The sequence below is a fragment of the Amphiura filiformis genome, chromosome 10 (assembly GCF_039555335.1).
Source record: "Amphiura filiformis chromosome 10, Afil_fr2py, whole genome shotgun sequence".
Lineage (NCBI taxonomy): Eukaryota > Metazoa > Echinodermata > Ophiuroidea > Amphilepidida > Amphiuridae > Amphiura > Amphiura filiformis.
The window spans coordinates 36,500,904-36,526,714 of record NC_092637.1 but is presented as its reverse complement, the minus strand read 5'-3'; the positions used below and the strand labels follow the sequence as shown (position 1 = coordinate 36,526,714).

Genomic DNA, 25,811 nt, shown 5'->3' with positions numbered 1-25,811 from the left:
GTTATGGGAAAGGCGAATGGAATAGCCTCGTTTTTAATTGTAGGTATTCCAACTCTAAACAATAGGCACTATATTGCAAAGAGGTCGAGAGTTCATAGGACAATGCACAAAGGTTAGGTCACTTGGAATTTATAATAGTAATGTTGTAATACTTAGGTACAAAACTATGATTTGTTAACATGTTCCCATATCCATTAATACAGAGCACAAAGTACGAACTATTCGAATGTAAATCGATCAAAATTAATATGATTTAAAATATCAATAAAAGATGGTCATTGACTGTCCGGTGGAAGCTAGATGACGAACACGCATATATAAAAATGGTGCTCAAATTGAAAGAGGGATTTAACAACAATGTCGTATATCCCAAAGTGGCATTTTTTGTGACATTGTCATTTTGAACTCCCACCTTCCTGCCTTAGATCATTCATATCACTCATATTTCACTTACCGGCACACTTACCGGTCATTACATGTATGCTATAAAAATTATAGCAGGCGTCCAAACCAGTGATAGTGATTGGCAATACCTGTCCTCCATCCTTTGGGATTGCCTTGAGACCATCAGTCCGTTCCACAAACAGTAAACTATCATGGAGAATAGCGACGTCGCGTATTGTATCACTAGCTTTGAAGATATCATTTTGTTCCCCTGTGTCTAAATCGTATTCCACAATGGGCCCATGCGACGAAAGTGAACCCGCTGCATACAGTTTCCTCTCTAGAAGAATTAAAATAACATGAGTGTTTGTGTATACGTAATAATTAAGTTTATTGGTGAATTTACTCTATACAAGGAGCAAGCTATTTTAGATGATACTACAGGGTGTATCAAAATGATTGGTACCCATGAACGTTGTTGTCTAAGGACATGCTTAGAATTAGATCCTCTTGAAATGGTTGCGATTTATTTTTTATGACCTTTTACAACATTAAACCTACAAATAATGTGGATGTTATGTTGATGTTGCAGCCTTATCCATGTTCACTGAATACTGGTGGGTACCAACCATTTTGATACACATATTAGTACCATATAAATCAAGTGTGTTACTGTTACTGTTATGCAACAGTGCCGCATGTACCTTATAAGAACTAAGCGACTATTTAAAGAAAGTTCCAGGGGTCCAGGGGGCGTATATAAAGTGCACTAATGGTTGGCATTGTTTTTAACTGCCATAGTACCACTATGACAGTATAGATAGTGCTTTGTAACGTGTTTACCTTGCTAAAATTCCAACCTCGGCTATCATTCGACGGCATGATTGATCAAAAAATAATTCGATCGTTAACGCTACAACTATCGTCAACAGAATAATCCAGGATTGGCTTTTTTATTAAAAGAGCACGGCCATTTTCGAAGGTACTATTGGCTAGGTTTACGTGATGGTGCCACCATTTGGTTAGGGTATTGTTCAAGGATATCTACTCAGTGAAATCTTTTTTTGTACCGTCACTAATCATTCTAATCAGCAAATTACGATAAGCAAACATTTTTGTGTATATTCCAAAGGTTTTTTTTCTGTGAGGACACCCATATGATTTGTAAATTGCAAAAGTGATTTTATGAGGACACCAAGATTACGGTAAATGTGCATTGCTGTGTAAATTGCACAAAGTGTCTCTAAGAGGACACCCAGATTACGGTAAGTGTACGTTGCTGTGTAAATTGCACAAAGTGTTTTTGTGAGGACACCCAGATTATGGTAAGTGTACATTGCTGTGTAAACTGCGAAAGTTTTTTTGTGAGGACACCCAGATTATGGTAAGTGTACATTGCTGCGTAAATTGCGAAAGTGTTTTTGTGAGGGCACCCAGATTACGGTAAGTGTACATTAGTGTGTAAATTGCAAAAGTGTTTTTGTGAGGGCACCCAGATTACGGTAAGTGTACATTGCTGTGTAAATTGCAAAAGTGTTTTTGTGAGGGCACCCAGATTACGGTAAGTGTACATTAGTGTGTAAATTGCAAAAGTGTTTTTGTGAGGGCACCCAGATTACGGTAAGTGTACATTAGTGTGTAAATTGCAAAAGTGTTTTTGTGAGGGCACCCAGATTACAGTAAGTGTACATCTACCAAAACACGTTTCAAAACGTAAAAGGGGCCAAGTTTAAAAAATCTTTCCTGTGTGGCTTTTCACCCTTTTTTAAACTTGGTCCCATTCAGTAAAGTGGTACCGTAATAACATGAAGAATGAGTCCTAATTTCTACATGCAACAATTAGGTTTAAGACTGTTCGAAAGCGGTGCAATATGACGTAGGCTATGTATTATTAAAAACATTTGAAGGTTTATGTTTCATTATAATTATTGCGTGTTCATAAAGAGTAGTATAGAGTATTATATATACTTAGCACATTGACTGTCTGTCAACCTGTTACATATTATAGGCCCTACATCTGAACATAAGGCGCAGGATCGCACAAGACGATGAAGAATTTAACAAAGTGAGTATTTGCTACTTTTGCTTAAATCAAAATACATTATAACGTCTTTACGGAAAAACTTCAATCAAGCACGAACATTAATTAATTTACTCTACAAAATGAACACTATCTAAAAAGATATTGCGCGGTAAGTGGTTCTTTGTAGCCATGCGAGGCGAAGTAGTTGGATATCCATATTTCGCGGTTAATGGTTCTTTGTAGCCCTGCGGGGCAAACTAGTTGGATATCCATATTTCGCGATGAGTGGTTTTTTTGAAGCTTCGAGGGGCAACTAGTTGGATATCCATATTTCGCGGTTAGCAGTTCTTTGTAGCCCTGCGGGGCAAACTTGTTGGATATCCATATTTCGCGGTTTGTGGTTCTTTGTAGCCCTGCGGGGCAAACTAGTTGGATATCCATATTTCGCGATGAGTGGTTTTTTACAGCTTCGAGGGGCAAACTAGTTGGATATCCATATTTCGCGGTTAGCAGTTTTTTGTAGCCCTGCGGGGGCCTATGTTCGATATCCTCATTTCGCGGTTAGTGGTTTTTAAACGACCCGTAACACAGTGACATCGCCCCGATATCTTCATAGTAGAAATCGCCATGTTAGGTTAAATCCACAGCCACACATGGCTATTTTATTCGGACCTTATGAGATGCATATTATTAGCGAAGTGACCTGACTAAGGCTATGACAATAGACGGGGTAATTGATTTCTCGCTGTGCGGAGCAAGCTTGTATACGACATTGCGGTCAATGGTTAATATACTGTCTCCACTTGAGTGAGTGCCGCTATAGCCTGCTGCGCGCTGTAGTCCATAGGCCTACAGGACCAACGCAATATAAAATTGAGAGTTTTGGTCAAATTTTGAGTTCAAAGCGCACGGCCAATTTTCAAAGCGCACGCTAACGACTATAATATCTGTTCAACACGTATTTTCAAGTGTATGAGACCACATCTGGTTTCTTGAGAAAAATTCATTTACGGGAGATATTCATCATTTCTAACTCAGTATCCGAAGATTTTCGTCTGATATCAAAATCGTGCATAGCAATTCACGTGTATCGACCCCGTGTATTCATATTAATGTCTCTGCTGCACCAAATAATTATTAGCCAGGCGATGTCAGTGTGCGTAACCACCCCAATCAGCTGCATGGGGTAAAAGAATTATTTAAAAAAATAATAGCTGAACCCTATAGTTCAGCCAGGGACTGGAAACGACATATTGATGACTATATATAGAGTGTATTCAATAAACCCAAGCGGAACGAGAGCTGCTAAGTAACCGCTATCCGAACCATAAACACATGCATTATCAGACAACGAGTGTTCCATTTCCTCATAGCTTCTCACGTTGTACACACGTCAGTCGAATTTGGCGGTGTTGGTTTGTTAGCCCTCCAAGTTATAACATCGTTCACTTTGTGTTGAACATTTTATGTGGGCCGCACTGTAATAACATAAAGATCATTCTGATCAGTGTGATGATATCATTCCAAGAGGTCACTTCCCGATTAACATGATTAAGCTAAACAGCCTATGTGGAAGAATTTTATGCATGAGCATTGAGCAACCACATCAATGATGTAGTAATGAATACCCTCTATTGTTATCGGATTAATTTTTACGACCTTCGATTACATGGGAGTAGCAACGAGGACACGGTGTTTGATTTCACTCACATAATAGATCAATATTGACCTTCATCCAGCAAGGATCAGCCAAGCACTATATTATAGTACCTGTTTGTTTCCATATATCGGTTATTAAAATTACAATTCACCACATACACATTCCAGTTTGCGAGAGGTTTATAATCAGTCCAAGAGAGTGCCAAATATGGATCAGGAGTATTACATAATAATACCCTGCTATGACAATAGCTGCACTAGGTTAATCGTATATTCTCCTTTATGTGGTTAGCATGGCTGGGCCAGGAAATCCACAAGGTCAGCCAATGTATGTACATGTATTCGGTACATGTGCCATATCTTTTACAATGGGTGATAAATTTCTGGTTTGTTTTATTTCAAAACGCAACAGTCGATATTCTAAAGCTTGGTCCAAATCCAAGAGAAGAACCAACTCTAGTAATTTATGTGGTTTCAAATTATATCGGCCGTTGCCTTTTTGATAGAAATGGTGTTTGTTGATGTGCACAGTTTCCCATTAGATCATAACATGCTGTTGTACATCCAAGGTCAAAGGTCTTTTAATCCATATTTGGCGTTCTTCTGGGACTGATAATGAATAAATGAATAGGTGTTATTATTTCGAATTATAATTATTTAGGGAGAGTGTTTTAGGATTTTGTTAGAAAAGGGGTGATTGTTGATCATGTTTATTTTATTGTTGTATGTATTTTCCTGTCATTTCCTGCAAACCTAATAAAGATATTTTGATAATTGAAAATAGTCTGTATCATAAATCGTAGAGGTTGAAAGAGTCAACAAGCGTCCGAAATTATATTTTGCCATGGAACTTCGGTCATATTTTATTTGAAATATAACTGGATGTTAGAGTCTGCATGCATGGTATGCATAGTATGATGATATACAGACACTGACCTTTCCCTAAAACTATTAAGCAGCAAGTTGTGTATCACACCCATCATGGGTTCGAACCCCTTTATTGTATTTTATTGTTAAACCTGAATAGCGTGATTACTTTTGAATGAGCGGCAGCACACATATTTTGTTTGAGGATAGCTGGATCAATCTCCTTTTCCTCACATCTTCTCTGTAGTACAAAGATGTCTTTTTATCTAGTGTTTAGACAATGTTTACTCAACCATTGCTATCAATGGATGTTGCCATTTTTGACGACTTCTAACTTTTGCAATGCCCAAAATGAATCAATAAAACCGTGTATAAGATATTTGCGGGGATATTTGGGCGCGATTACAAAAAATTAGAAAATAAATGGGCACTTCTGGGTTGGGTATCTATAAGAATTAAAGTATGACATATTTTCGATGGTAATATATTTTCACTTTCAAAGTTTGTAGTTTTCATAATTGCAATTTCTGAATATTATATAAAAAGCGGGAATAAGTCTATAAATGTAAGAGTATCGGATCATTTTGAATGTTAATAAATACGAAACGCCGGCGGTAGACACCAGCGATATCAGGGATTGCCGCGACTCTTGCAGTAGCTTTTATGAATAGAATACAATAGTGGATACAATAGCGGATACAATAGCGGAACAATAGAGCTCTCTTACGGGTAAATAAACCTCGTCGCGTTTTGCTAAATTTCACTTCTTCTTTTTCATGAACTAACCGTTATTTCATTAAGTAACCGTTATTTTTAAAACTTGGCAAAACCTCGACGCGAGGGTTTTAATTAGTGTGTAAATTTCAAAAGTGTTTTTGTAAGGGCACCCAGATTACGGTAAGTGTACATTACTGTGTAAATTGCGCAACGTGTTTCTAAGAGAACACCCAGATTACGGTACGTGTACAATGCTGTGTAAATTGTGAAAGTGTTTTTGTGAGGACATCCAGATTACGTTCATTGTTCTTTGCTGTGTCAATGGCAAAAGTGTTTCTGTGAGGATACCCCGTGTAAGTTGCAAAGCTCTAATCTTACGTATTTTCATTTTCCCTCACAGTACTATCAAACGAAAAATAAATGATGACAGGTATTAATAGCACGCCGCGAATTACCTGCGTAATCGATTGCTATACAAAATGGGTTTCCATCGATGACGATAGCTTGGTCAGTCCCATCCAGAGCAGCCTTACGGACGCCATGTGTATCGTCTGCCCAGTAGACCAAACTAAATCGAAATAGGGGTTTGTAATAATCATCATTTTGTTACAAAAATAAAATATGTAAAAAATAAAGCTTCTTTAAAAACTTTTACCAAATACCTAATTATTGGTTTAAGAAAGAAACATTTGAATATTGAACACATGTCTTTCTCATTTCTACGGCTTTAAGTGCGCAAAAGTAGTACTTTAGGTTATGCCACGCACGCCAAAGCCAAACAAAATACCGTAAAAACCCGATAGTTATCATATGTGCTTACTATCGAGCAATTTTGAAACATGAAAAGCCCCATCCACAAAAGTTTAAAGGGTTTTGACCATATCATCGATACACATAGTTGTATACGAACACGGAAACCTGCAAATTTGTGTCTCAACCAGATTAGCTCAGTTGGTAAAGCGTCGGACTTTGGTACAATTTCATGTTTTCAAAAGCGCTCGATAGTAAGCACCTATTGTTAACTATCGAGTTTTACGGTATATTCTATGTGGATGTGGGTGAGTGAACAAGAGCAACACAAGTTTTACCTTTTACCACTGTCAAATGCAATGCCCCAGTAGTTGTCGCTAGTATCCATGATTTGTCGTCTATTCGACCCTTTTAGATTGGCAAGATATATTTTGCCGTCCATATAATCCGTCCATAGAAGATTCTCGTCACTAATGCATATGCCACGAGGATCTTGTTATTAAAGTAAAATTAGGAAAAACACCATTCTAGAATTCTGACAAAGCATCGTTGTTATATAATTTACGATTGTATGTATGCATTGTTAAATGTAACCGATAATTATTATACGCTGGTGAAGTTATGTGATAATCGGATTAACTACCATAGCAATTGGTGAAAACAATTTTTGAATATACCGCGCTGCACTGGTACGTTCACGCGGTACCCCTGCATTGAGCCATATCATGTTGATCACTCGCACCTGAAAGATTAGTAACTTTGAAAAGACCGGTATTGTATTGAATCTATGATTGCAAGCTCAATAATATTTGGAAATCGTCTCTACCCAGACACCTCAAAATACACCTATTCCAAGCTACTGTAGAAAGCGTCCTGCTGTATGGTTGTGAAACCTGGACCATTACCAAGAAAATTGGTAAATCAATGGATGGCTGCTATACAAGAATGTTAAGATCAGCACTGAATGTGAGCTGGAAAATGCATATGACCAATAAGGAATTGTATGGGGACATTCCACCTGTGACCTCGAAGATCAGGACAAGATGGCTACGGTTTGCGGGACACTGTAAGAGAGCCAAAGGGAGGATTACATCTGATCTGGTTACATGGAAGCCCACACAAGGAAAACGAACCAAAGTACGTCCCAAGAAGACCTTTGTGGACATGCTTCAACAAGACACAGGATACACAGTGGCAGAAATTGAGACCAGCATGCAGGACAGGCGGTTATGGCGAGTCATCATTGATGCCCGACAGCAAGAGTCGACGGAGTAAGTAAATAAGTAATGATTGCAGACATACATAGATGATGAGTGCAACCTGCTTGTAGTGAAGCGCGAAATATTCAAAATGTATAATCAGTAGTTTTACATAAAAAGGTACCCTTTTTTGTTCTGCCTTTATATTTATAATTGTGTGACCGACAAAACATTTAAAATATTAGTACACTCTACCAACAATGACAGATACCGTAATTTGGATAAAGGTTCGATTGCCCGGGTTCGAGGTACAAGCGCGATGATGCACACAATAGGTAAATGAACATGATTTTGGGTGGTTTCAAGCCAAGATGAGCTTTTATTATCAACGCTCTTTTTTAATCTGAGGATTAGAAGGGTAATGTTTCTATCAGGTCTATAATTATGTTTAGTTTTGATTATTTAATTATTTTGAATTATATGTTAATAAAATCACTTATTGTAAGAAAATTTGACTCAATAATAACTCGTGTTGATGCGTCCAATTCACGAGACCCGCAAGGTGAGTGCAATGGACACATCAACAGTCATTGCAAGTACATTATTGTTATTCGCGAGCGAAGTGTTACGTGTAATCCGATTATCACTATGCCAACTGGATCACGCTTTTGAGTTCCGCACCACGATCAAAATGATCGCAACACAAAGTCTATGACATACACTACCAATCCAAAAGGTGCGTGATCCAGTTACCAGGGAGTTACGTAACCACTTTGCTGGCGAATTGTGTCCCATCTCTCCAGCTATCTATCTGCATTTATTTCATACGCGACAAACGATTTCTGTAATTTCTACTTTCCTTATAACAAGCAAAATGCTAAACATCTCGGAAACATTTGTTCAATATCAATGCACCCACCGGCTTGACCGGGAAGAAAAATGAATCAATCCTGCAAGACATAAACTGCACAGTAACATATAATATTTATTTTTCTAACGTGTATGAAGACATTTTATTCCATGTCACTGGAAGTGGAAAGAAGTTTCTTTGTAAATCGTATTTGTAATGAATGAAATTATCTGACAAAATTATACCAATACCTTGTCCTTCTAAATCAACGACGGTCTCTATATCTGCTGCTGCATTTGCATGGACCTTTAGGATCCGCGTTCCTTGCTCCGTGATATAAATTTCGTCAGTTTCAGGATCATGTGTTATGCCGAAAGGATTGTGGGCCAATTGGGTTATTTTACGAAAATCCAATTTGTCTAGGTTAGAACCACTCTCAGCTAAATATATACTGCAGTCACCAATCATTGGATCTCGAATACCATACGTCGATTCTTCACGACAACCAACCAGAACTGAGGATACTATAAAATAAGTATGAATATGTTGCATTAACAGATACGATAAGACATTATGCAGCCAATTTTCGTGATTTGCATTATTCACCTACCTATCTATATACCGAATTATGCTTTCGCACTCAAATCTGCATTCAAACTTTATCTTAGGCGTGTTTATAGTGGGAGAAGATGTGCGATACTTCGGTGTATAAATTATGTACGGTCAAAACTTGTCCGGAAACTCCCGACTATAAACACCGGCCGTATCGTGAATGTACCGTACATCGATATCCTCCTCAACAGATTAGGTGTATATTGCCGCAATATAAACAGTCGAAGATAAATTTAGTACGGTATTGCTGTGCGGGGACGAGTAAAATTGGGGTGGGGTGGAGGCTCAGAATTTTAGCAAGTAAAATGAGGCGGGCAAGCCATTTTAGTAAGCCAGGAAGCGATTTTTGGCACACATACATGGGGCATCATGGGCACGCTCTAAAAAGGTTTAGAAAAACAGTACAAAAACACTTAAATATGCAAATTTATATTTCATAATCTAGACCATTTAAGGTTTGCAAATTTGGATCTAAAATTTGGCATGTGGAGAGGGAGACAGTGTCATCATCCCGATATCTTCGTGTTAGAAATTGCCATGATATAAGGCCGAATCAACAGCCACGCATTGCGAGTTTGTTCCTCCATGTTTGATAGTTTCAAAAAGAGGCCGAGGGACTCAAGCAAAGTATAAAAGATACGGTACATTTCTTTGCCACTACGCATGCGCCACAGCCACTCAACTTTTTTCAATGCGCAGACTGGGTTTTCAATACGCATACTGAAGCTTAAAATATTCTTTCAAGTGCACCTCATTGTCACTGAGTTTTCAGTTCTATACAGACAGTGATTTTGAAAGACAATTCATAACTGAAATTTTACTACACCGATGAGCAATAGTAACTGTTTTTTAGCCAATGAGATAGAACACCGGTCAAATACCAATCGCTCAGCGACGGAGTATAAGTTCAGCTTATTTTGTAACTCAGCAGCGCCTGAGGGTGCATGTGGCAATCCATGTAATTCGCAGCCGCTGCATGGCGTATTTCTATTAGTCCGTTTACTGTCTGTACAAAAATGATTATTTACCTAGTGTGGACGCTGAGTGTGTGTGTGTGGGGGGGGGGAGTATTTATTTCCGTTGGTACACTTACCCTTTTGTGCTGTACATAGTAAAAATGTAGGCCCAATGCTCAAACTTATAGCTTCCAGTCTCCACAAAATCCATACCCATCTGCTAATCAGTGTTTTATCCATTGCTGTGTTTGTTGAATGAATTTATCACACAATATGAAAATATACAGGTTGCTTTGTACAGTGATTTTACATCTGTTGCTATGATCCTTGGCTGTATGGTTACCTTTGAAACGTCAAATAATATAGTTTAGACATACTTTTACACAATTCATGCCAAGACCATAAAAAATAGCGTTTTACTCGGACAATAATTGTATTATTTCTGTCACTCGAAGCATGGCATGAAGTGCGTCAAATTTCCAAACCGAAATGGTAAAAAGAAGTCCAATTATATTCTGCACATTTATTTGTGTCAATAGTGAAAGTTGCCGTGGCTTACATTTATATGAAACAGTTGCCAATTACAAGTTGCAATTATCCGTTGAAAATGTTGCCTTTGTTGCTACTGCTAGAGTGTTATTTATCCTTAAGGACTCGCTCACAGCGATAAACACAATGACACCAAATATCCGATCTAAACCAATTCACATATAAACACGATCTCAAACGCTATTATCACATCTGTCGTTTGCATCCATATCGAAATACGCATAAAGGTTCATGATGGTGATATTCAGCCTAAGAAGGTGTAATTGCAATGTTGAGAGTATCACAAGGTTGGCTAAAGACTTGACCTAAACGATGGTTTACATTAAATCACATAGCGTACCAATATGCATAGAGCACTAAAAATCGACCCAATTCCTCCAATCAACTTTCTCATACATTTTCCAATGTAAGCCGACTAGTGTTTATATGTGACCGTACAGCACGAATGAGCCGTAAATTCCCTAAATTGTATTCTGAGTTACAGTGTAAAATATGTTTGAACATCGTATTCATCGGTAACTTAAGCTGGCGCGACATCTATCTCATTTTGATAGTCAAACACCAATCAATAATCCTATTGTTGAGGAGGATAATAAGCTTCTACCTATTGGCTATAGAACTTTTAATAGCTCTGGTCTTTGTTTACTTTGGCTAAATCCTGTTCAAGTGGTGGGTTACCAGGCATTGTAGTTTGTATAGGTATGTAAAATCAAAAATTAACAATGGGAGAATTTTCTTTAACCTCGTTGACTTGGGGATGATTTGAAATGACCGCCAATTATGACTGTTTGATATTTATTGCCAGGAATGTGGAAAAGAGACGCGTGTAGAAACTAAAAAAGCTACCATTTTGTTGAAGGAGCAAAGTTCAACAGACCATAACCCCGCTTCTGGATATCGTTCGAAGTCAAATAATATACCATTTTAAAGCTTATGATGTATAGTTTCTAAACGCGAAATAAAACAAAGTTTAAGCCAAAAAGTTTGACCGGTGGAGGAATTTATGGCTCATTCGCCGTGTACGGTCACATATTGTAATACTTGATATGACAATTATTGTGGATAGTTTAGAGGTTATTATAGATTCGATGAAAACGACAAGCTGTTTGAAAATATAATGAATAAATAATTATGTTATGATAGTGCCCCAATTATAAAGCAATGACATAATTATTGTACGCCTTTTGATATTACATTACAGTCTGCTCATTCCATAACATTATTTTAGGAAAAACTGATATCATGATATTGATGTTTTTTAAAACATCAATATTTAAAAATATTTAAAAATATGTAAACTGAGGATATACACATAAAACTATTGCATCAAATATTAAATCGGTAAAAATACATAATCGCAACACGTGTTTGTTGGGTTTTGTTTTGTTTTTTGTTTGTTTTGCGTTTTTGATCAAATCGTTTATATTACATTTGAATGCCGGGTTATATGAAGGTCGTTTTAACCGTTTGAAAACACCACAAAAAATGTTTATTTTAAAAATATTTTTTGCAAACATTTTACCCAAATATTTTGTCCGCACTTAAATAATAATATAAACCAATGTTGGACAGCAACTTAAAGAAATGTTTTTCAAATGTTATTAAAACGTTTTATATCCTTTATATTACCCGACATTAAAACTGCTTCTGCAACCGTTTCTGCCCTTTCTAACCTTTACAAAAACATTACGTGTTTCCTGGGTCTTACGACTCTCTCGCTTATCTTTCACTATTATTTTATGTTAATCGTGAGCAATAATTTGATCAGTTTACCTACTTGATCCGAAGGGTAAAGTGCAATGAATATAAAACATTGAACATTTTAAGCAAAAGTACAAGCGAAGATAGTAGAACCATCTGTGATGTACCGGATATAATTATTTTTTAATAATTTCATAATAGACCAGACATTATATCATGGAAGTAAGAGACATGGAAGCTGGTCAAATACTACATCAAAGTTAGTATCATACTTGCCGCGATACTGAACAAAAGAAGTGCAGGTCGAAGGGGAACAATTGAGTCAACGCATGGTCAACGTGTACCATGTCTAAAATCAAAGTTCCCGCTTAAAAATCAATAGCAATACGAGGTCGTGTACTAAGTCCTGACAATGGGCGGTGTTATATTACCGCAGTGCATGACTAATTTTATGAACACAAACAGATCTTATAAAATCCCTACGTAATGATCAGAATGCTATCAGTTTAATTTATACAATTTTATTAAAGGTATGTAATTATGTGAAAACCTACCGATTAAATGTATATGCTAGACTCTCAGATAGCAGTTTTAAAACAGAAAGTGAAATTAAATACAATTTATTTTACGCAAAATTTAAAAATAATACCCGACTCTGGAACATTCTGGTCAACAGAAATTTCGGGCAGCCCCGGGCACACAAATAGATGCGGGATTAATTTTATTATGTAACGCATGTGCCAAGTGCGCATATCAATTTTTACGCCTAATTAGCGGTTTAGAAGTAAATGCATGATTTCCAATATTTTGAAATTTAAGAAAATATGTAAGTATAGGGTAGAAATCGGTATTTTGATTGGATTTTTGTAATTATGGATTACAAATCTAATATCCTTGTCACTTTTTCCGAATATAAACAACACACGTGAAACATAATCAAGAAAAACTCGATTTTTGCTCATAATAATATACCTATAAATAAACGAACTGGCAATAACGGCGGCAAGTATGATCCACATCAAAGACACGCTGACTACATTGTTATCACAATACCTTGATACGTACCCTCTATAGAATGTTACGTAAATAATTCAATAGGTGTTGGATCGACCAGCTTCCATGTCTCTTACTTCCATGATTATATCTAGCACAATCCCTCATTTCAAATATATAGTTTTGGTTTCTCTATTGTTCAGAAACCAAAAATCAAGGGATTAAAATGTGGAGATGAACTGGTATGCAATCATAACACTATTGTGCTGGGAGGACACAAGAGGGTATATATAATCAAAAGTATAATGGCCTATAACCATACGTATATAATAGCCTATTGTGCTAACAGTTTCATTATCGATATTTAACAACGCGGGCGATTTTTGATGCTCTCTTGCCGTAGGTGGCACACTTCCATGACACCATAAAATAAGTTATGCATAGACATCGTTGGGATGGATATATACGATTCCTAGGCCTACATGTAGAAATCATGTGCATATATTGAGGGGTGGGGGGTGTTTTGTTTATTTGTCTGAAATATAAACGATGCATGATGATGTAGATGATTTGATTATGAATTAGATTAGTCCCCGGAAAGCACAACCCATACCTCTTACCTATGTTCCCTCCGCCACCTATATATAACCTCCTCCTCCCCCCTCCCCACACTCGATATCGGCTCTTCCCTATTATTACACTCCACTCTTGAGCTCCCCTCTCCCCCTCCTTCCCTTCACACTTCCAATGCTCTCCCCCCTCTGTTTCTCTTTCTCCCTTACCCTTAACACACCCCCTCCCACACACACACACAAACTCTTTCCCTGGCTATCTCTTCTCTCTCTCTCTCTCCCTTCTCCAATAAATAAATTGAATAAAAGTCAGTTTAAACCAGCTTTCTATGATATTGATCTTCCGTCATGCGACATGCACATAAATAGAGATTTGTATAATAGTGTTTATACCACTGAAGTCATAATCTGTCAAGTGTCTATTGTCATGTCTGTGGAAATATTTCGATGGTCTATATATTTTCACAGTGAAATCAGCTTAGGCTAATTACGTAGTCTCTTGTCAATGCTTTCAAACTAAATCAATGCTTTCAAATGTAGACTGCTTTGTTCGACTTCTCTGCTCGTGAATATTGCACTGCGAAATTTAAACATTTCTTTTGTATACTTAGATCAGGTAACTCGAAAATCCTGTAATTTTATTTGTCACACCACTTATAAGAAACTGAAACCAAAACCGAAACTACCTGCCACAAATGTTTAGTTTTAAACAAAAGGTAGAAACAATGAGTTCGATATCTTGTGATTCAAGTGGTTAGGCAGGACAATAGGAAACCACGTGACCAAAACCAAAACCAAAACTAAAACTATATATTTGAAATGAGGCAATGAATGATAGTAACATTTAAGTACTTTAATGCGCTTCTTCATTCAAGGTCATTTTGTTTGTTTGATTATTTAGAAAGTACACGATAGGAATTTTTGTTTTTCTATCGTCGATGTCATTCTCAACAGATGGATATTGGCACTCCATAAACAGTCGAGGATAAATTTAGTACGCTATTGCCAGAAGTGGAACATAGTGTTTTTCAGTAATGACATCGGTATCATTCAACACTTGATATTTGATGAATTACATTATATGTCAAATAGGAGAAAGGGGAATTTTTTTCCTGGGATTGACCCGTCTGACGTGAATAAATTAAAATCAAACGCACAACCGATACAAATAAACAATATGCACTTGCTGTTTATTTTTCTATTTTTATTAATATGCCATCACCGTGGAAACTGAAACTGAAAATCACGAACATGGAAAAAAAAGCCTTATGTTACAAATCCCTTACACAGTTGTCTTATTTTACCAACGTTTTTTTGCTGACAAAGGAGTAAAATTCATTCAACCAGCACACTGATCAAAATACTGTTTCCAGCTTGACAACAATGCAACATTCGACAAGTGACTCAAGCGAAGGCAACTTTGAACTACACAAGGTCATGGATCACTATCGGTTAGAACATCCGACACAAGATTGCTGGGTTGAACAACTTGTTCGGCAAAAATAATAATAATAATAATAATAATAATAATAATAATAATAATAATAATAATAATAATAATAATAATAATAAAACAATAATAATAATAATAATAATAATAATAATAATAATAATAATAATAATAATAATAATAATAATAATAATAAAACAATAATAATAATAATAATAATAATAATAATAATAATAATAATAATAATAATAATTATAATAACTGTTAAATTGTTGTTCTAAACTATATAAAAGTATACATATCTAGCATGGCAAACCAGGGATCAATAGTCGGGATGGGCATCTGAAATGACGTAACCAAACCGGAAGATGTAGCCTACAATCAAGGAAAAAAGTCTTGGAACGCTTGCGTGTAAATAACGGAAAACTGTCACCCCCTCTCCCCGTGCAATGTTGAGAAATGCCAATGTCTTCAGCGGTTCCCCAATGTGTTCCAACATTGCTTGATGGGGAGAGGGAAGGGTAAATCATTGTTGTAGATGTCATGTTTCTTCCCAAACACAATATAGGTCATTTCCATGAACATAAGAAATTCTGCACGGAATTTCGACAGAGTGTGCCAAGCGTTCCAAGGACTTTTTTCCTTGATTGTAGGTCTAGACAATAGGTGGATTAGCGACCATTTTGTTTCCTACATGATGTTATTCACGTGTCGATATACTTTAGTACACAAATATATAAGTTAACAGGTTTACAATTTTTTAATTATATTTTGAGTATACAATATATTCTGTAGTAAATCGATGAAATGACGGTGATTGTTCAGGTATTATATGCTTGATAGAATTAAACTGTCTGACCAGCTAGTATTCTCCTCCGCCGTCAGTGTGATTCCAGTCACTCCACGTACCGTGTTGCGAAGGTGGAGGAAACTAAAGCTGTATTGACGAACACGCATGCGTTAAAAATGATGTAGCCTAGGTCGAACAATAGCGTGACGTAGTTCCCGACATTTGCCCCTATGAACAGGCACCCTCCTGGGTAAACACTTGACACTTGACCATGGTAAATCAATCTGTCCATATCCCGTGCTTCTTATCAAACCAGGGATCTGCATGAGTCTAAAGGCTGCATTTCAAAACTAACACACATGCCAGAGTTCAAGAGGTAACATGTATGAGTAACCATACATGCCCTCTTCTGCACATCCCACAGGTAAATGTCAACATATCTACGCTCATTAATCAGTCTCCGTGACGTTGATTTCATGTCTGTAACTTTTTGATGACATATATATAATAAGCCGACAAACTATACGTGCGATGGTGACGGTGATACGTGGTCATTGGATACGTCACTGGAGCACACTTCGGGGTAAGCGACACAACACCACTTATTGTCACTATACGCTGGCGAAGTTACGTAATGATCGGATTAACTACCATAGCAATAGGTGAAAACAATTTTTGAATATATCACGCAGCACTACAAGCAGGTTGCACCTGTATTTTCAAAGATACCAATCTTACAGGTAATCCGAGTATTACATAACCTCGCCAGCGTATTTTTAATAGCTTAGTGGCAAATCAATTCGACATAAAAGGAACAATGTGATACGTGATGTTAAGTAGGTACTGGGGCTACGCATCCTGCACAAGAACAAATATACACAATGGGGAACGATTGCTCGCTACAAGAGGAAACTGAATATAATTAACAAGAAAGAAAGAACAGTTTATCAACCCATAGTGTTACAATTAAACAAGACAACAAATAAACACAAATCATGTTACGCGATGGCTGAAGATTGGAAAATTTGAATGGTACCGGTATATCGGAGGTTCGAACAAAATATAACCGTGAGGATTTGGGATGTGGGACTCCAAAGAAACTTCAAGGTGTTAAACGGGGTCAACATTTTTGGTATTATAGTGCATCATGCAGTTATTGTTAACTACATGTATGCACACAACACAGGGGCACTCACAATAGGCAATTGACCCCTACTGGTAGCGCTGTGTTGTAGATATAGGAGACATGCGGGTTTTTTTGGGGGGCTTTGGGGGCGCCAGCCCCCCGGGGTCAAAGCAGGGGCGGCCAAAACGAAGGGGCGGCGGGAAGAAGAAGGGCGGCCAAAAGAGGGGCGGCGGAAGAAGAAGGGTCGGCAAAAAGAATAAGTAAAGGAAAAAAGGGCGGAAAATGTGAAAAAATTGTACTATACATCAAAATGTGTTGCTGTTGGGGCGGTAGCGCCTATAATTCCTTTTTTGCTCTTCACTTTTTCAAACGACCGTAAAAAAATTGGGGCAACCTTTTCGGGCTGTTGAGGAAGGGGCGGCAAAATTTGATTTTCTTCAGCCCCCCGGGGAAGGGGCGGCCACGGTACGCCACTGGTTAGCGTCATATATCAAAAAGTATAAAAGCTATGATTTTATTACTTGCTCTATGTTTCAATTACTTATTCTTTTCAAAATATCTGAATTTTCAACCCGGTACAAGGTACAAATTTAGTACTTTCTGGAAATCAAGTATGCTTTATTCTCTATGTCAATCTTTAAATCATTAGCATAGTCCTTACGTGGGACCGCCTTGATGAGTAAATGACAGCAAACCAGTGAAAATACCCCAAAAATCGGTCAGTGGAGCTCCGTCCGTACATGTCAATAGCGACATTATCGATTGGATTAGTCGACCGTAGCAGACAATTCGATCGCTCATTGGATTAATATTATCACGTGGTAATAAATTTGCATTGGACAATAGATTACTATAATAGTTTAGTACTGCATATATCGGTTTAATCTTCACTAAGCGGGTTTATGGCTGAAAAGGTCACGGTGAATTTGCCGTGGACATAACTACACTATGGATTGTTTTAAATGTTGTTTTGTTTATGGAACAACTAGACATACTAATTGGGACAAGATATATCATATCAGGTGTACCCTCCAAGTTGTAGAGTGATATTTGGGATGCCCAGATGGACATACTTATTCGGACAAGAAATCGTATCCGGCGTACCCTCCTATTTGTAGAATGGTACTTGGGATGTTGATCAATTTCTTTCTGTGCAGATTGTCACCATGAAGTTGTTCTTAGTTTATCTAGCAGCATTGGTAGTAATTAGCTCTGCCAAAATACAAACATGGCAGAGGGACATGATCGTTAAAGTTAACAGCAAGCAAACATCATGGAAGGTAAGATGTGGTAAAATGAAAACAGGATTCAGATCATTTAAATTTTAATATAACGTCTAGTAAATATCTATACAATTTTTGAGATGGCTTTCCTATCTTCTTATTTCATCCTACCTTCGTTGTGAAATTTTGTTTAATTGACCTTTTCAGTAAATCCCATACACCTTTGCGAGTACACCTGAGGTGTCGTCATTTGAGGTCACACCGACTTGCAATGCGCAGCAACGATGTTCACTAAACGATGTGCGCATCGGTGTGACGTCAAATGACGACATCTCAGGTGTACTCGCAAAGGCTTATGGGATTTAGCGAGAAGGTCAATTGCTTTTATGTTTTTTATTTGCAATTCTATTAGCAAAAATCACAATCTGAATTTAGATGAATTTAAGGGTGTAAATCATCGATTTTTTAAATAGAATTATGAACTAAGTAATTGGTTAATTATGCATTCATATAGGCTGGATATAACTAATGATGCATTCATTCATACAGGCTGGATATAACTACCCATTAAACACCACTCTTGATCATCTGCGTGGGCTGATGGGTGTTCTCCCAACACCAGAAGGCATGAAGCTTCCACTCGTGGTTCATGAGATCAACGAAGCCCTTCCTGACACATTTGATGCCCGCACGCAATGGCCAGAATGCAAGAGTATCCAGGAGATTAGAGATCAGGGATCATGTGGATCATGCTGGGTAAGTTTGCGGTCAGTTTTCAGAAAATCATTAAAATGTGAAGATCAAAAGACCCGAGCTAATTTTTACATTAATTGACAGGGAATTATTTCTTCTTTGATGAGGTGCTATTATGAGAGTCACGTGACGTTGACGCGCAGAAATATAGGCATGTAAAAATGCCTCCCAAAACAGGGCATTTTGACCTTTGACCTCTATTAACTCTGTGCGCCATCAAAATCCCGAAACGTTTTTGCTGGAAAATGAAACTTACCATGGAGGTCTTTAATTTCAAACTTGTTCGGACTTGTGATCTCGATGGCGCCGCTTGTTATGATGCTTTGAAGTTTGCGCTTTTCATCAAAACAATTTGCTGTATTTATTGCTGACTTTTTTCTTGGTTTTTGTGATGTAACCATTTGAATACATGCATCCAAAACCCACCCAAGTATCATTTTAATTCCTTCAGTTAGATTTACCTGGTCAATATGGTAAATTGTACGTGCAAATGGGTGGGTTAATCTGTATTAGGTATGACGATTAGCATTTCAGGGACTTCGTGGGGTTCATTTTAAATTCTGGACTTGGGTGGTTTTTTGAATCATATACTAAGACAATAATGTTGGAATGAGATTACCACTAGTAAGATAATACAAAATAAAGCACACAGTTATGTATGTTGATAAGCATTCTGCCATGTAATATAAACCACACACTTTCCTTGATTAAACCCATTTTTTTTTTTTTCAAAAGTCACTCTCCAGCAATGAATGTGTTACAAGTGGACTTTTATACATACTGGATTTCAATCAATGTGTTACAAGACTCAAATCATGGACTTGGGTTGATTCTTTCATACATGCTATTTATCACATGATCAATAGACACAGAGAATGAATTTGAGTTGTTCTTTCATACATATGACAGGCCTATGTATAGCAACACTTTCCCATGCTTAACTCAATTTGGCCAAAGTATGGACTTGGGTGGCTTTTGTATTCATATATTCATTTGTTACTTCAAAAAATTCAAAATGCAGGTTGGGATGATGATGGCACAAGATGTTATGCCCCTCCAAAGTTTGTAATTTGTAAACTAAGCTCAGTCAGGTTGAAATTTCAAGATTTTTTTCAGCCGAACAGTATTACAATCGAAATATTAGTCGACCGCGTACGCGATGTTCATAACACTGTACGTACATGACATGCAAGATGGTCATAACACATCATCAAATCAAAAGGATCAGAATGACACATTTATTGCCTCATCTGATCGTGTTCATATTAAAATGGGACATTATCTGACAGTGAAACTAACATTTTGTGGAAAAAAAGTACAATTCTACTTTTATAGAAAAGTTACAATATAGCGTACATGCACACGTACAAGGGCGGCTTGTCGGAAAGCTAGTTTACATCGAGAAACATCTCTGAATAGCATTCCGTATAGGGCTGCACACTAAAAACTTCGATACTGTACGAAATTGCCAATTGTTTGTTTACGCACTGCAGCAATTATGACAATTGGGTATTTAGCGTGTTTCAACAAAGTGCTGCGTTTCATTATTGTTGTTCCATATTCATCTTATATTACTTTTTAGGCCTTTGGTGCAGTAGAGGCCATATCTGATCGGGTTTGCATTCATTCCAATGCAACTATGCAACCACATATCTCTGCGGAAGATCTGCTGTCTTGCTGTAGGGTTTGTGTTCCTTGGCAATCACCGGGGTAAGTAAGAGGGGTGGGTAATATTCAATTATTAACTACACAGTATAGTGTAGATTTGTTGTCAAAAGTGGCGGGATAAATATAAAAAAAGTCAAAGCACGATTTAGCCACACCGCCAAGCGTAAGTATAACGGCGTGGACTCCAATTGCTCACTTATAAGGGTCCCTAAAGGGGGTCCAGGGGTGAAGATCCCTGAAGCTGTTGGCATTACGCTGAGATGCAAAAAATTTGACCCATATGTGGTAGAAATCACATTTAAATACATCCCATTTTTGGTAAATATGATTTGTTTATATCTGGAGAATATCTGGTTGAAAATACTAGCCTGGGGAATATTAGACATTATTATTATACATATTATTGACGCCACTTGCACATGTGCATTGTTGTTACGCTGTGCCTTGGGGTTGTTCCCGGGGATGTTACTGGTTAATCGAACCAATTTTACCAACAATGCTCTGCATGAGGAATGTGACTGATAAATCACTTCGGTTTTTGAGACCTACGTTATACATTGGGATCATCTTGGCCGGGTGTCATTGGTGTCCGTTGGTGGTGGCGTAAATACATCAATGACCAATTTCAGGCGGCATAGGAAGCGCAACACGTGACGTACGAGGCTGGCGAAGATACAGGGCTGACAGCCCCATTCAATATACACGGTTAGCAATTACAAATGGAAAATTAACATACTTGCAGTGGGGTACTTTGTAGAACGCCGACGGTTTTAGAGTAAGATAATTTTGCTTTGACACCACATAACAAATTTAGAATTGTTTGTGAAGATTTCATGATTATGTGTTAATCAATGGCGACCACAAAATTGGCGATATCGCTTCCATCACCGCCTGACCAATTTTGTTTTCGTTTCTTTTTTACCCATAAGATGTAATGGTGGCTACCCGATAATGGCATGGAATACCTGGAGAGCTGAAGGCATAGTCACTGGAGGACAATATAACAGCAATGAAGGATGTCTGCCTTATACGATACCAGCTTGTGAGCACCACGTTGTTGGCAAACTGAAGCCATGCGGTGACATCCTACCAACTCCTGAGTGCAAGAAGACATGTGAAGCTAGTTATAAGGTCTCATATGAAGATGACAAGCACTTTGGTAAGAATTCTTAAAACGTCTCTGGGTGGGAGCCATTAACATTTGCTTGCTTATCGGCCAAAGGTTGTGTCCTCACGGTCGGACATAAGTCACTTATTACCGGACCTAAATCGTCGGTAATATTATCGATATAAGTGGCAGTGGGGACGAGCGTCGGAAATAACTCTATTGGACACAATGTTCCTTACATCCGACGATTTATTGCCGAAGCCGAGCAGGGTTAAGTCCGGAAGTCCGGTCAAAACGTTGTGTCTGGTAATAGTACAACAGTAGACAGCACTCATGGGCTGTCAGAGATAACTGTGACCTTTCACCTTGGTGCGTGAAGAATACTTCCGGGTTAAATTAAATCACAAAAAAGACATGACTTTAGGGTATGTTGCGTAATTGGAACTCTCAGACCCGTCAACCTTCAGGGTGGACGGGGGATGTCATATACTACTGCTAACTTTTGTCGTTTAGTCACCAGCGGTTATTAAAACTTTCAATCTGTATTTCACTGTTTGGTAGAAACCTTTGACCTCTTGATCAACAGGTGGATCTGCATACGAAGTCGGTTCTGACGTAGAACAGATTCAAACTGAGATCTTCAAGAATGGACCAGTGCAGGCTGCATTCACCATCTACGCTGATTTCACAAGCTACAAATCAGGTAACATGACACCAACGGGTAGTGGCGTATACCCTGCCGGTCAAGATATTTCCAACCCCGATCCTGGTATTCCCCGAATAATACCAACCCGCTCTATATGTTACATGTAAACGCGATTATCATTTAAGAAATAAAGGGTAATGCATGATCCTTTACACGAAAATAATGTGTGCGAGGCAGTAAAACGTAAATAATGGGTGAGGCGCAGCCGAACCCATTATTTAAACGTTTTACTGCCGATTACCACAAAATAGTGTGATTTAAAGAGAAAATATCAATTTTTTTGCCCAAATATTTCAAGTTGTTTACCTCAAGGTGGAGCGCATACGCATAGCCAAAGCGTATGCACATTCCAATAACACAACCTAACATTCCATTCTCCTCTATAAGCAGGTATGCACATACAATAACACACCCCTGACATTCCATTCTCACCTACATAAGCAGGTGTGCTGTGCGCTCTGCTGTGCGCTGTGATGATAGAAGAACATAAAGTTCGTTGCCCTTGACACTTTATCGCTAATTAATTGGTGTCACGTGATGCGTTTCAACAAATCACAGTGCGAGATTTTGAATAATGGGTCGTTGGGGGAAATAGAATATACAATATACTACAGACATATGCACCTGGCTGCCTTTTACATTTTGATGTGTCATAGATCAGCAAGGGCATTCAGTTCATTTGAATGAAGCGCCTACAGTCAGGTGGATGATAAAGAAGTGTACATCCACAGCTAAGGGACGCACCATTAGATTCTCAGGGGGGGCATGAGAGTTTGGGTCAGGCAGATTTTTTTTTTCGCCGCCGAAGGCGGCGGAATTTTTTTTTTCCGCCTCCGAGAGCACCAAACAAATTTTCGCCGCCTTCGGCCAAGTATTTTTTTTTTCAATTTTAATGTAAATTTTTTATACAAAGTTGGGTGGGGAAATTTTTTTTTTTTTTTACTTATCAGTGAGGCAAAAAAAATTTTTTCGTCTCACTAGTGGGCAAAGTTGTTGTTTTTCGTCTCACTAGTGGGCAAAGTTTTTTTTTTCAAAAAAACTCCCATGCTCCCCCTGGAAATCTAATGGTGCGCCCCTAAAGCCTGCTTCATTATACTTCGGCCCCGCACAAACACACGTTTGGGATACGTGAGAACAATGGTACCACGTTTTAGGGTCAAAAGGTCATCCCCTGTTCATTTGCATATGCGATATTAGCCCGGGATATTAGGCACGCTCTCGATTATTACGTGGACAATTTTAAGGATAATGAAAAAAGTTCGCTTTTATTTTTAAAAACAAATTCATTAATATTAGAAAAAATAAATAATTTATTTTAAATACATCACTACGTGGTCCAAAACAGAGGCGTCATCCTCTTGATTTTGGTCTATAGGGAGTCCTTACTTTTTATACCCAATTTTGTGAAATAGACCCATATTTATTCCATTGTACTCCTTTCTTTCCAGGTGTCTACCAGCATACATCAGGCGAAGCCCTTGGAGCTCATGCCATTAAGATTCTTGGCTGGGGTACTGAAAATAATCTTCCGTACTGGCTTGTTGCAAACTCCTGGAACAATGACTGGGGTGACAAGGGCTTCTTCAAGATCCTTAGAGGCAAGAGCGAATGCGGAATTGAAAATGAGATCTTTGCTGGAATGCCTTTTTATCTCTAACTTACTACCCCTTTATATACTATAAATAGAATAAATAATCAAAATTATCGGCCAAGGTGTATTAAGTTCCACCGTTTGACGTATTGTAAATGTCGCTTGTCGTACTCATTGAAGTATATATGGCATATGCATTCGTCTGAGGTCTGAGTTTTACATACCACCTTCTTGGAATACACGCGTATGAATGAAAATCAAACGCAACCGATAAGAAGAATAGCATGCACTAGATGGTTATTTTGCTGATTTTATTAATTTTCACCATCACCTTTGAAGATCGCGATCATCAAAATAAAACAAAGCATTACGTTAAAAATCCCTAACACAATTTGTCTTATTACACCAACGTTTCTAGTTGACTCAACTATCATACTCTGACCAAAACAATACTTCCAGTATGATGTCTCTCGCTGGATATCAACATTTGACAATTGCATTAAATGTTCATTTGAACTGAACAAGGTAATCTAAATGTAACCGATTCCCAAGTTGGTCATTATACTGCCCATGGCTGTGTAATCCAGACATTCTAGCCATTGTTATCTCTAAACTTAAAACTGATTGCAACATTATGTTTTTCCTTTTGGGTAGTAATATATACATCATCTGACATTTAAAGGTTGCAAAGAATCCCAAACTGGGCATCAAAACTCATTTGCTGCAAAACAAAACAGCTAGGACCATGCTACGCCTTGTTTACAAGAATCTCAAAAGTTAGGTCTTTATAGTAGGAAACTTTCTTTCACGAAGGCACCATGTCAACAATGCCTAGAAAAGTTGCTTTTTGCCTTGTAAAAGTACGTAATTTTTCGCCATTTTCTGCTATTCATTTTCTCCGATCGGCACCATATAAATCGACCTTCCTTTTACGCGCTATTAACCAATCAAGGATCGTAGGGAATTTGATTGACAGTTATAAATCAATCTGACTTACTTCATAACCGGTCATTTTTGGTTATGCAAATTAGGGATCTTAGGAATTTAAGTATTTGGTGTTATGAAGATATCGTAGCATTGTAGTAAAATAAATTCTGTTGCAAATAGTTCCAAGTGAAATCTTGCATTACTTAGATTAGTCTGACAAACTACAATGCTCACCGAAAGTGTTGGGACACTTTTAATAGGATACTGTAAATGAGTCACCAACCCTCTCATAACAATGTTGAATCATACAATATTACTCATTGGCGCCTAGTAGTACCCAATAATGATTGTAAGGAAAAGAGGAGATTATGGAAGGGTTTGACTTGACACAAAAAACTGCATTTCAGCACTTTCAAAATAACGGAAATAAGACCATAATATATGTCTCCCAACAAGTTTTGATGAGGATTGTAGTAAACTGGTCATCCCAGGGAGTAATAAAGATTGTATTTGATAAATAAAGCTGTCAAACAACAATTAGTCATAAAGGTACCGGTAACATAATGTTTGTACTATACATCGCTTATTCCATTATATTTAATCGTAAACTTCATATAAAGCACGACATCTGGTAGTC

General features: G+C 37.7%; 1 protein-coding gene and 1 long non-coding RNA gene across 2 annotated transcripts in view; one reads left to right on the top strand and one right to left on the bottom strand.

Annotated features, from left to right (window-relative positions):
* The window catches only part of LOC140162195 (uncharacterized), a 367,488-nt gene that overhangs the window by 152,314 nt on the left and 189,363 nt on the right, over positions 1–25,811 (bottom strand). The gene's annotated exons all lie outside the window — the stretch shown is intronic.
* On the top strand, positions 18,362–24,313 carry LOC140162192 (cathepsin B-like). The gene is made up of 6 exons (XM_072185456.1): positions 18,362–18,478; positions 18,971–19,177; positions 20,757–20,884; positions 21,772–22,001; positions 22,537–22,653; positions 24,105–24,313. The coding sequence occupies exons 1-6, from the start codon at positions 18,365–18,367 to the stop codon at positions 24,311–24,313; spliced, it is 1,005 nt and encodes a 334-aa protein (XP_072041557.1). The 5' UTR covers positions 18,362–18,364.

Bases quoted from the DNA above. Each gene is read 5' to 3' on its own strand.
- LOC140162192 (XM_072185456.1), top strand. From the start codon at position 18,365: ATGAAGTTGTTCTTAGTTTATCTAGCAGCATTGGTAGTAATTAGCTCT. The intron at 19,178-20,756 runs GTAAGTTTGCGG...ATTACTTTTTAG, and splicing joins GATCATGTGGATCATGCTGG to GCCTTTGGTGCAGTAGAGGC. The intron at 20,885-21,771 runs GTAAGTAAGAGG...TTTACCCATAAG, and splicing joins GTTCCTTGGCAATCACCGGG to ATGTAATGGTGGCTACCCGA.